Here is a 13,220-nt window from a genome sequence, read left to right as displayed (position 1 = left end):
TTTCAAATCGCTCATTTAGGTGCTTAAAGGGAAAGTTTGTTGATTTTTAATCAGCTTTGTATCTTTAAGAATGTGTAATACATGCAAATGAACAGTGTCTAACTCCCCTCCAGATTAAAATTTGAAAAATGTTAGAGACCTCCTTAACGGCATTCATAGTTCACTGCTGTTGGTCCACTGTCTGTTTCAGTGATGTGTAGTGGTACTCTTAATGCTACCTGCCAATATGTCTCAGCTTGAACTTTGATCTAACTTTCCTTTTATATTCACATTGTTAAAGGTCTCCTTTGACTTTGCGAGTGCAGTGAGGGTGGACCTGGCGACTAGTTATCAAAAAGCAACCTACGGCCTTTGTGGAAACTTCAATGGTGACGCTGCTGATGACCTAATGTTGCCTAATGGGAAGTTGGCTTCCAACGCCAATGAGTTTGGACAGAGCCAGTGGGTGGCGGACGTGAAGGGCTGCTCCCGTGACTGTAAGCAGCTGATGCTGTGCTATTTATCTTCACTATTGTGCTCTGCATCTTTAATGCCTTTTTTAGGGCCATTGTAGGTAAACAAAATAATTATTATGGAGTTGGGGGAGGAGGTCATATTTGGAGAAATTACCGAGATTAAATTCGTTAATTTTGAAACACCTGATGCTGAAATGAAAGAGAAACACCTTTGTTTAGTCAAAGACAGAAGTTGTAGAGGAATATTGGTATTTATTTATGTTCATGAAAGAACGTGAAAGAAAACGTGTATATTTATCTTTCAGGAACTTTCCTATTAACCATGGACTGTATTTCAGAAGATATTAAAAAATATGAATAAATATATATATATATATATATCATAAATATATGAATTTATAATCTTGCAAATTCATTCAAGTTTTTCCTGTAAAATTGCCACTATAATCTCAGAGAATGCCCACATTTCTTTTTTTATTAACTTTTGTTTACACAGAATATATCCCCCTTTACCCCGTCATACTCACAGACATGCACCTCTTCATGAAAATATATGCCAATTTTACACATCAGTGTCATATCAAGTCACGATGGCAATATTACTCGGGTGGAGCTGGTTGGAGGGGCACTAAGGGTGCACAAATGATCTGCACTGCCGTTCACACTATGAATGGATTCAGTTATAAGGTTAAAAAAGCATTCTGCAAATAAACAAATCACAATTATTAGCCATTTTAGCTATAGCTACAGCTGGTGCTCACCGACCCCATTCATTGCATACGGACTTCATCAATGGCAGATGATATCAGCTGTTTGAGTGACATGTCATGTAACCATGTCTCTATTGATGCCTTTGTGCTGCCAGGTAAAGACTGCGCTCAGCCGCTCCCCCCCAACTTCAAACCACCCGCCTACACGTCGGTCTGTGATGTCATAACAGCAAAGGACGGACCCTTGGCTGACTGCGTAGGCCGAGTAGATTCCAAGCAGTACCACGACGACTGCGTCTATGACATGGTGCTTAATGAAGGCCAACAGGATGCGGCCTGCAACATCATCAGTGACTACGTGGGGGAGTGTCAGAGAAACGGAGGCTCCGTGAAGTCATGGCGGACGAAGCGCTTCTGCTGTAAGCGCTCTGTGACAGATGATGTGACTGTTCTTGTATTTGTGTGTTTGTGATCTGAGTGCTATTCTGTGTGTGTGTGTGTGTCACAGGGGTGCAGTGTCCAGCTGAAAGTATGTATAGTGTCGCGGCTACTGGATGTCCGGTCAGCTGCATCTCTCGATCTCCACCCGCCAAGTGTGAGGCCCCGCCCAGCGAGGGCTGCATGTGTAACCCCGGTTACCTGCTGAGTCAGGTAATCCTCTACACTGCCCGGCCTTCTTCAATTACAGTGACACACGACTTTCATCAAAGAAGGAAAGACCAAGGTTCTCTTCTGGCAAAAAAAGTTTAAAAGACTTGAATCAGATTGCTGTTTCGTGGATAAAATGCTAAAATTCACAGTAAGCCTGCCCTAAAGCATACCCTGCTTTATGGTCTATTTGACTCTAAATGGACCATCATTTACTCAATGAATATCATGCTGTATTGAGGAAGACTTGAAACTAGAGATTGAGACCATAAACTCATGTTTACAATGTTTCAGTGAATTAATAACAGAAGTGCATAAGTGGATAGTGACTCGACCAAAACACATGACCCGGGAAACATTGACATTTAGGACGTTTTGGGGCAAGATTAAGATATATCTTGGCTAATTTATCATTGGAGTCATGTAACCAATGTACTATTTGGAACCGAATTATACCGTGTGCAATACAGAAAAAGAGGTGCGAATACGCAAAGTTGTATCTTCCAAAACTTCTCCCAGAATAGTTTCTCCAATATCCATTCCTCAGATAGCTTTAGTTTGATCCCATGTATACCGGATCCTTTTTTGAATTACATCTCATGTTTTGGATATTGCACCCTTACTATAAGGGTCAACATAGAGAACTGAGTACGTTAAGTCTTTTGGGAGACGGCTGGGACAGCATGTAAAATAAATGTACAGGTAAAGCTGTGGACTTAAAATAATGAGATTTGGCAAACTGTGGTCCTGGCACAGAGATGCAAAACTGTTTCAACAAAGATTCAGTGACTACATTTAAATTTAAAGTCTGGGTTTTGATATTCCACGGCGGTCAAAAATGAAATTGGGGTTTAACTTTATATTTGCCAATACCTAAGCCTGGCAATGTAGGCTGCCCGATAGTTGCATTCAGAAGGGCCTTGTAACACAGTGACAGTGTACTGACTGAACTTTGACCTTCCAGGATCGCTGCGTGCCACTGGCTCAGTGCGGCTGCAACTTCAACGGTCAGTACATTTTGTCTGGTGAGAAGTTCTACGCTGACTCTGACTGCCAGTACCAGTGTATCTGCGTCGGTGGGATGGTGGTCTGTAAGACCAAACCCTGCAATGGAAATAAAAGCTGTGGAGTGCAGAAGGGAGTGAGGGGTTGCTACACCGCAGGATAGAACGGGAACCAACGTAGAACTTCATCTTCTCTTCATCTAAGAATATATCCAGCAATGTTGTGTTTATACTGTAAGCTATCTTTATAATTCTAACAGCTATATTCAGGTACACAAGCTACAGATAATCTAGTTATTCTGGCAAAATTCTTCTATCTATATTCTTCATAGGCCATTTTATATCTGGCTCACAATATAGCATGTTTTCTGCAGTAATTCAATAAGCAGTCTAAATGAAATAACTGCCTGCTAAAGCCTATTTTTTAAAGTGCAATCAAATAATCGGCCAACACTTTTTAAATTATTGTTCCTAAAACAGTTTTGACAACAACTGAACATTCATGTAGGAATAGGGGTGTACGGTATGCAACAGTGATTGTTGTAACTGTGGATGATTACAGTATGTAATGTTTGTAAGTCACTTCTAACACATATACAGTACATTTCAGTCTTTACTAATCAATTATTTTCTAATGATCATTAAACGCATGTCAGCAACTTCCCCGTCTGTTGTGTCTGTGATTGACCCACATGCATATTGACCATCACCTTGCATCATTTCTACACTATTCTAAACATGATACGCTGATACTGATCACTGAGCAGGTCCACTGTTATGATGAAGACACCTGCAGTGCTGGTCCTGAGTACTACAAGTTACACGCTACTTTATACTTGTGCTTTACTACATTTTAGAGGGAAATGTACTTGCCACTGCTATATTTGACATGATGCATTTTTTTTAATCGAATAAAGGCCATATACATTAATTCCACATTAAAGCGGACAAGTCATGAGAACTCAATTATTCACATTAGGCTAGCAATGAAATGTATTTTCAAATTATTTCATGGATTTCCTCATCTTTAGAGGCAAGATTCCTGCTGTATTTTCAGTGCCAAACTATGTTTTGTATTAGATACAATAATTTCTGAAAGTGAAGGAATTTTAGTCTGTGCTGGAGATTGGAACACAATTCTAAACTACTCTATAGATACGACAAGTACAAAAAGACATAAATCCCATCGGTCAAAAGACCTCAATATTTTAATTAAAGAGACGGGTATGTTCGATTTTTGGAGGAACCTCCATGCACTAGAAAAAGACTTTACTCACTACTCAGCTACTCATCAAGTGCATTCCAGATAAGACTAGTTCCTAATGAACACTACAGACAGACACAGGATGAAGGAGTGCTCAACAGGATCAGCAGACGTGTCAGATCACAATGCAATTTACAAACTATTTACTTGAATAACAGACCGAAGAGTACATTATGGAGACTAAATATTAGTATTTTAAATAATGAGACTGTTGTAAAGGAGATTAAGAAAGAAATTAGTGACCGCATAAAAGATAACAAGAATGGCCTGGTAGGCCCAACCATCGTATGGGACACGGTTAAAGCAATAATGAGAGGGAGACTAATTTCAAGAACAGCATACTTAAATAAGATGAAGAGGACAAAATAAAATGAGAGAAAACATTGAGAAGACTAGAGAAACAACAACAAAAAGATGGGGACAAAGGATTGTCAAACCAGATAAAAGAACTAAAACAAGTAAATGCCCAGGGAGTGACGGTTTTCCAAATGAATGGTACAAAATCTTTAAAGAAGACCTCGCCCCTGTATTGCTGGAATCCTTAAATTGGACACTCAGCAAAGCTGTGGCACCACCATCATGGAAAGAGGCCGTGATATCAGTCATCCCAAAAGAAGGTAAAAATAAAGAATGTTGTGAATCTTATCGTCCAATTTCTATATTGAATGCAGATTATAAACTGTTTACATCTATAATCTCAAAAAGAATTGAACACTTTCTGCCCAAATTAATAAATGAAGATCAAACAGGGTTTATAAAAGGTCATCAAACACAGGATAACAGACGAACCCTACACATTATAGAACAGGCTAATAAACAACATCTAAGTACAGCTCTGGTCAGTCTCGGAAAAGGCGTTTGATAGAGTCAGCTTCTCTTTTCTGTACAGAGTGCTAGAGAGGCTGGGTTTCAATAAGCAATTCATTAGGTGCAAACAATCTTTATATAGAGACCCAACCGCTAGAATAAAGATCAATGGCCATCTGACAGTTGGCAGTTTTAAACTGTTTAGAGGCACTCGCCAGGGCTGCTGCCTTAGCCCCTCCCTTTTTGCAATATTCATAGAGCCTCTGGCTCAAGCTATCAGACAAAACAAAGAGCTGAAAGGGATCAAAATAGCAAAGGAGGAACATATAATAGGACTTTTTGCAGATAACATTATTACCTATCTCCAAAATCCCAACTCAACAATTCCCAAACTTCTGACAATTTTGGCTGACTACGGTCAGATGTCGCGCTATAAATTGAACATCACAAAAACACAGGTACTCTCTCTTAACACTCTTAACTCTCTCTTAACTCTTACACACCAAGTAAGGCAATTAGGCAGAAATATCAATTGAAGTGAGACGCAAAATCAATAAAATACTTGGGAGTGCTAATACAAAATATATGAAAAAAACTACAATATAATAAATGATAGGATACAGAAAGATATAACAAAATGGTCAACACTAGTATTGGATTTTAGTTCAAGAATTGAGGTGGTGAAAATGAATGTACTGCCAAGGTTGCTGTATCTCTTCTAATCACTAGTCAGAATCCCAGAATCTCAGTCTACATCATGGGACAAACAGATATCCCGGTTTATCTGGGCAGGAGCAAGGCCAAGGGTAAAATGTAAGACACTCCAAATGAACAAGGAAAACGGAGGCCTAGCACTGCCAAATCTCAGAGAATACTACTACGCGGCTCAATTGAGATACATTGTTTATTGGTGCTCCCTGGAGTATCAAGCTGGATGGAAACACATTGAGCTAAATCTGGGTCAATCTCAACCTCAGGCCAGGCTAGGTGGAAAAGAATCTACAGACCAAAAGGGAGCCAATTCCATTTTAGAAGAATCACTGAATATTTGGAATGAGATAGTCAAAAAATACAAATTGGACGGAGACAGTAAACTTCTGATTTGGCCTTCTCAGACCCCCAGGTTTAGACCTGGAGAGATAGATAATACATTTGTACGGTGGAGAGAAAAAGGAATAACAGCGGTATGTATACTCATAGAGGGAAAAACTTTTAAAACTTTTTAAAAACTCAAAGGAGAATTTAATTTATAAAATGGGGACCTGTTCAGATCTTTACAGCTAAGACATTTCTATGATACAGAAATTAAAAAAGGAATGTCGGCAGAAGGTAATGAAGTGATTGAAGTGTTGACAGGTGCATACAAACAAACCCCCTCAAAGATTGTTTCCAAACTGTGCAGGAGTTTACAAAAGCGAAACGGAAGAAACACGATATGTAAAACTGAAATGGGAACTAGAATTGAACATTAAACTGTCGAAGAGTCCAGCAGACACAAACAGAAGAACAGGTGCAGGTGCTTTACTAGGTAAAATGCTAGATGATATAAATCTGATAGATGTATAGAGGAACCTGAACCCATCAGTGAGAGACTTCACATTCTACTCTAATCCACTTAACTCTTACTCACGCATAGATTCATTTTTAGCCCTGCCGCAGATTACAGGACAAGTAAAAGCATGTAGTATAGGATCTATACATATCAGTGACCATGCCCCATTATACCTGGAAATGACTGTGAGTGAAGCTATGTCTGGCACACAGAGATGGCGTTTCTCATCATATCTCCTCACTGACAAGGAATTCCAAAAAAAGATGGAGGCTGAGTTAGATTTATTTTTTGACATCAACGACAACAGTGAAACAAACCCTGAATTTCTCTGGGAATCTACAAAAGCCTATATTAGAGGATTTACTAACTCATATATGTCACACCGGAAAAAAACTCTACTTCAGAAGCAGAATGAACTGGAAACGGACTTAAAAAAGGCAGAGCTGACCCATAAGTCTTGTCCAACCAAAACAAATCTCATTAAAGTGCAAAGTATCAGAGCGGCACTAAATTCAATTCTGAATGAGAAAGCATCTCGATCCTTATTCTATCAAAAGCAACGACTGTATGAATATGGAAACAAAGCTAGTAAATATTTGGCCCACCTGCTTAACCAGAAACAAAATTACAACACCATAGCAGGAATCAGAGATCCAGGAGGGAAAAGACATTTCGATAAGAAAAATATCAACTCTGTTTTTGTATCATTTTACAAATGAATATACAAAACTGATAACAACAGCACTAAAGAGGGACTTGACAAATTATTTTCTAAAATTAAATTACCTACACTAACAAATGACCAGCAAAAATCTTTGGGGAAAGCCATTCAAGAAAAGGAAATATTAGAAGCAATGGCTTTGATGCACAGTGGAAAGTCACCAGGCCCAGATGGGTTCCCAGCGGAGTGGTTTAAAGCCTTTAAAAACAAGCTCACTCCTCATCTAGTCAGAACTTATAAATACAGCTTTAACACAACTCACCACCTACCTGAAACAATGTCGCTAGCCAACATTAGCCTGATCTTGAAAAAGAACAAGGACCCCGAAGACCCGGCGTCTTACAGGCCCATATCGCTCATTAATGTAGACGCAAAGATTTTAGCCAAGGTATTGACTCTGAGGCTTGAACCATTAATATCAATATTAGTAAATCCTGATCAAACAGGCTTTATTGAAGGGAGGAATTCCTCCAATAATATCAGGAGGCTTCTGAACAGAATACAGTTTGCCAGAGAAAATAATGTACAAGGCCTGGCAGTGTCTCTGGACTCATTAAAAGCTTTTGACAGGGTTGAATGGCCCTTTCTTTTCTATGCTATGGAAAAATTTTAAATAGGTACATAATTCATTGACTGGGTGAAGCTGCTGTATTTTTCTCCCAGAGCGGCCGTTATTACTAACTCTTACTGCTCAGATCCGTTCCCATTAGAGCGTGGCAGCCGTCAGGGATACCCATTGAGCCCTCTTTTGTTTGCATTGGCTATTGAGCCCTTAGCTGAGCTCATCAGAACCACACCAATGATAAGAGGTTTTAATGTCAATGGTACAGTACAAAAAATGTCTCTCTATGTGGATTATGTCCTGCTGTACCTGGTTGAGATAGACACCATCCCGTCTACTTGAATGTTTACAACAGTTTGGGCACATATCAGGTTTTAAAGTCAATCTATCTATCAATCTAAATATAGAGAAATATTTTGAAAAAAGTAATTTCATCCAGGCCGTGTTTGAGGTTAGTTCAGTCCGCTCTGGAGGCTCTGACAGGCGGACAGGTTTGCAGCAAGGACCCGCTGTCTCCCCCTCCGGAGCTGGAGAGTGGTTCCCTGTCGCCCTCCTGTGGAATAAGTTGGTATTGCAGGGTCAACCAATACTTAAAAAACAAAAGCGATAATTAAATTCATCCAGGCTATGTGTGAGGTGATGGAGGCCGCTCTGGAGGCTCTATCTCGGGCCAGGCAAGTAGCCTGACTCCCGCTGGTACTCTGTAGGAATACCAGGGGCACGACAAAACACATAGAAAAAAAAGAAAAGTAAAAAGAATACCAGGGGCATGAAACCAAATTTAGATTACCAGATGCCCGAAACCAAATTTAGAATACCAGATGCCCGAAAAGCGAAAAAAACGACAGTCTTTTAGAGCGGAATAGGGGAATAAATGCAGAAGCGCTGGAAGGTTCAGTGCTTCCCTGTGATTTGGTTTACCAGGGGCACGAAATTCGAAAAAACAACTTTTTTAAGGGTTACTAGGTGAGAAGCGCTGGAAGGTTCAGTGCTTATGCAAGTTTGCCTATCCCATTGTGACCCATTTTGGTAGAGGGTAACCGAGCCACCTTGCGCACGATATCAGAAACCCAATATTAAAAAATATGTCTATCATGAAAAGTCAAGGACTACTCGAGGAGAAGACATCCGACAAAGTGCAGAGCTCACTGGATCATGTCGGCAGCGCACGTCGGTTGGTGTCTGGTTGTATTTACTGACTGTTTCAGAAAAAACGAGTATTGGATGGATCACCAATACACATATTTATTAGACATTTCTTGTATTCATTTCGAGCTAGTCTCGGAGCTTGGGCCATGCGTGGTGGTGGTGGTGGAGGAGGATGATGATGTTGCAAGGACTGCCTCAAACGAGCTCCTCAATCCTCTCAGCCTATGTTTGTCGAGATTGTGTGCATAGTGTTTGTCGGCTGTTGTCGTCGAGTGGCACATCAGCCGGGCGAGCTCAGCACGTTTCTCAGCCTGGTGGTGGTTTTTGACCTGGAACCAGACAAACAAAAAGTGGATCAGGCAAGTGTGGTAGTAAAGCACCACATGGAGAGTGAGTGAAACAAATAAACGTACATGTCCAGAGACTGCGGTTCGTAAGTTGGCGAAGGTGGGCTTCCCGGGCAGGTTCATCTCCTTCCACGCGTATTGCATGTAACGAACGAGGTTCCTCACTGGCCCGTGACCGCCCGTGATGAGCAGCCACTTGCTCTTTGGCTTGCACTGGACCCGCAGCCGGTGCCATCTCTCCAGCCAAGCAAACTCCTCACCAGTCAGGAATATTTGTGCTGGTCCGAAGTCCCGGCTCGTCTTGTGTTGCTCAACAGATATCACGTAGCCGTTTCCCTCTGCCTTGTCGCCATCAGTCTTGGCCTTCAGCACCTCATTCACGGTCATGTTTGTCAGGACGCCTGGCCAATGGCCATATATGCAACAGACCAGTGTGGACCAGTACCCATAAAAGGTGTTCCACATGGAGAGACGGTTGTCAGCTTCCATAAGCTCTGAAAACAGGGCATAAAACAGAATAAGCCCAAAGCCCAAAGCCAAAGCCCCTTGGAGAGAGACCCACACACGGGTGCATTTAAACCTCTGTCTTACCCAGTATCCCGGGGATCCTCTCCTTGCTCATTTGCTGGCACCTGAGGAGGCTCGCCCTCGAGACGTGTCTCGTCATCTTATCAGCTTTGACCCGCATCTGGTGCAGCACCAGCTCGTTTGAGAGGCCAGCCGTGACTGACTTCAGGGCCCTTATCACGCCCGTTATCTCTGAACTGGAGAGGCGAGAGCTGGTGTCTGGGGTCTCCGAGAAGTAGATGGAGAACTGGCGCATGTTCTTCAGATAATAGTTCACAGTGGTGACGGTTTTCCCCTCGGACCGTAGGTGTCCGGCGTAGCTGCGGAAAGAAACATGGCTATTTGTTATCAGTCCTGTGATCTGTGTGCATGGGGGGCGGGGGAGAAACACGACTCAGACTGAGACTTACCGTCTTATGCCATCCATGTCGTGAAGAAACCTCCAGGTGCCGAGCTCTGTTTTCCCGTGCGAGAGGAAGGAAAGGAACGATTTGATTCTCCCACATTTGGCCGACTCGTTATCTCTCTTCTTGCGGGATGGTGCATCCCCTCCTGGTGTTTCTGGAACTCCTCCAGGAAGGCAACTGCGAAGGGAAATTCGAAATGATTATCATTGAACTATGATCTCAAACCCCCCGCACAGTGTGTGTGTGTGTGCCCGCTCTTACCTATCGACTCGGGAAGGCTCCTGGCTCGTGGCTCCGGGTCAGCCTCTCCAGGTGGTGGTGGTGGTGGTGATGGCGGTGGCTGGCTCGCAGTTTGGGCCCCGGGTGATTGGAATTAGTGTCATAAAAAGGCCCCGTCTGGTAGTTAAGGCCCCAGCCGTCCTCCGGCTGGCATGTCATTAAAGGCCCCACCCAGCAGTTAAGGCCCCGGGTGTCCTCGGGCTGACTCGTCACTGAACGACTGTCCGGTCAGTCCTGGTCCCCGGTGCCCTCCCTTCCCCTTCGTCAGGGTGCCAGAACAGTCGCAGAATATGCAGTGGATTTTAGAATCCTAGCTACAGAGAGTGGGTGGGAGCACATTTCCTTACAGAGTGTTTTTGTCTACGGGTTAGCTGAGAATATCAGGGATGAGCTGGCGGTGAAGGAGGAGACAGACAGCTTAGACTCCCTAATTTCCCTGTCCATCTGCCTAGATAACCGCCTCCGTGAGCGCCGTAGAGAGTGCACCAGCTGCAGACCAGCCTCCACCTCTTACAGTCAGCCTCAGGCAGCTCCCCGTGTTAGAGCAGACAGTCAGACTGCCTCCGGACCGCCCCTTAGCGTTCGACCACCGCTCTTCATCAAGGAACCGATGCAGCTGGGACGCGCCTGCCTCCCTTTATCCGAGCGCCAACGGCGGGCTAGGGCAGGCTTATGCACTTATTGCGGTCAGGCTGGTCACCACCTTGCCTCCTGTTCCCTCCTGCCAAAGGACTAGGCTCATCAGTTACTGGAGGGGTCCTGATGAGCCATACCTCCACCTCTTCCTCAGCCCCTCCATCCTGTAAACCGATGAAAGCATCTCTCATGTGGAAGGGAGAATCCATCCCACTTCATGTCCTGGTTGACTCAGGGGCAGACGAGAACTTTATCGACTCCGTCCTCGTCGCACAAGCTGGAATTTCCACGGAAGCCCTTCCTGTCCCCAAGGAGGTCTACGCTTCTGGCTCACATCACTCACCACACAGCTCCCCTAAGTCTTCACCTGTCCGGTAATCACCACGAGTCAGTAGAACTACTCATAATTTCCTCACTACATGTTCCAGTGGTCCTCGGCCAACCTCGGCTGAAGCGTCACAACCCCCACATTGATTGGTCCACAGGGGCTGTAGTTAGTTAGAGCACATTTTGCCACTCTCAATGTCTCAAGTCAGCCTCAGCTCCCACTAACGTAACTGCAACACCCACTATTGAGCCCCCTGACCTCAAATTAGTGCCACCCACTTACCACGACTTAGGGGAGGTATTCAGCAAGCAGCGAGCCCTAACACTGCCCCCACATAGGCCCTATGACTGTGCAATCAACCTGCTTCCTGGCGCCCCCCCTGCCCTCCAGCCGCCTTTTCAAGATCTCCCGTCCTGAAAGAGAGGATATGGAGAAGTACATCCACGACTCCCTTGCAGCTGGGTTAATCTGACCCTCTTCATCTCCGGTGGGTGCCGGTTTCTTCTTTGTGGACAAGAAAGACCACACCCTTCATCCCTGCATCGATTACCGTGGTCTCAACGATGTAGTATGAAGTATCCTCTCCCTCTCATTGACCCCGCCTGTGAGCCCCTTCTCAAAGCCACCATCTTCTCCAAACTGGACCTCCGCAATGCCTACCACCTCATTCAGATCCGGGAGGGAGATGAATGAAAGACCACTTTTAACACCCCTCTAGGCCATTTCGAGTATCGGGTCATGTCTTTCGGCCTCACCAACGCCCCGGCAGTGTTCCAGGCCATGGTGAATGATGTCCTCCGTGACACAACCGCTTTGTTTTTGTTTATATTGATGACATACTCATCTTCTCCCGGAACATGGAGGAACACATTAAGCATGTCAGGCTAGTGCTACAGAGACTACTGGAGAACAAACTTTTTGTAAAGGCGGAGAAGTGTGAATTCTATGTCACCACAGTGCGTTTCCTTGGATTCATAATCCAGCCGGGGCAAGGTGAGGGCGGATGCAGCAAAGGTTCAGGCACTGGCAGAGTGGCCTACTCCCACCACTCGGAAACAGTTGCAGCGGTTCCTAGGGTTTGCCAACTTTTACCGACGGTTTATTCGCAATTACAACAGGGTGGCTACCCCCCTCACGCAACTCACCTCCACTGCCATTCCCTTTATATGGACTCTAGAGACTGACGCTGCCTTCGCTTCCCTCAAACAGCTGTTCACTACTGCCCCGGTATTAATTCATCCTGATCCCTCTCTGCAGTTTGTTGTGGAGGTGGATGCCTTGGATTCTGGAGTCTGGGCCGTCCTCTCTCAGCAGTCTCCCCAGGATCATAAGATGCACCCCTGAGCTTTTTTTTCCCGGCGCCTGTCCCCCGCAGAACGCAACTATGATGTGGGAAACCGCAAACTATTGGCTGTGGTCCAGGCACTGGTTGGAGGGAGCTGAACAATCTTTCATCGTTTGGACAGACCATAAGAATCTCTCTTACCTCCGCTCTGCCAAAAGACTAAACTCCCGACAGGCTCGGTGGGCGTTGTTCCTGGGAAGGTTCAATTTCACACTCACCTACCGCCCTGGTTCACGCAACATCAAACCCGATGCTCTCTCTCGGCAGTCCACGACGGAAAGAACCCCCTTCGAGCCTGAACCTATTCTTCCCCCTTCCTGCGTGTTGGCCGCAGTCACATGGGGAGTTGAGTCTCTCGTCCAGGAGACCCAGCACTCCCATCCGGATCCAGGTGGTGGTCCTCCCAACTGTTTGTTTGTGCCGGACCCAGTCAGATCCC

At 44.4% G+C, this 13,220-nt stretch overlaps 1 protein-coding gene across 1 annotated transcript in view; it reads left to right on the top strand.

The window, feature by feature from the left end:
- LOC306699671 (IgGFc-binding protein-like) overlaps positions 1-3,480 on the top strand; it is a 33,832-nt gene extending 30,352 nt beyond the window's left edge. The window contains exons 33-36 of the mRNA XM_079164368.1: positions 281-476; positions 1,321-1,584; positions 1,674-1,816; positions 2,778-3,480. Of these exons, the coding sequence (XP_079020494.1) occupies positions 281-476; positions 1,321-1,584; positions 1,674-1,816; positions 2,778-2,981 (807 nt within the window). The 3' untranslated portion in view covers positions 2,982-3,480. The remainder of the gene's footprint in view (positions 1-280; positions 477-1,320; positions 1,585-1,673; positions 1,817-2,777) is intronic.
- The last annotated feature ends 9,740 nt before the right edge of the window (positions 3,481-13,220 follow it).

Source organism: Pholis gunnellus (genome assembly GCF_910591455.1).
Source record: "Pholis gunnellus genome assembly, chromosome: 8".
NCBI lineage: Eukaryota > Metazoa > Chordata > Actinopteri > Perciformes > Pholidae > Pholis > Pholis gunnellus.
This window is presented reverse-complemented; position numbering and strand designations above follow the sequence as displayed.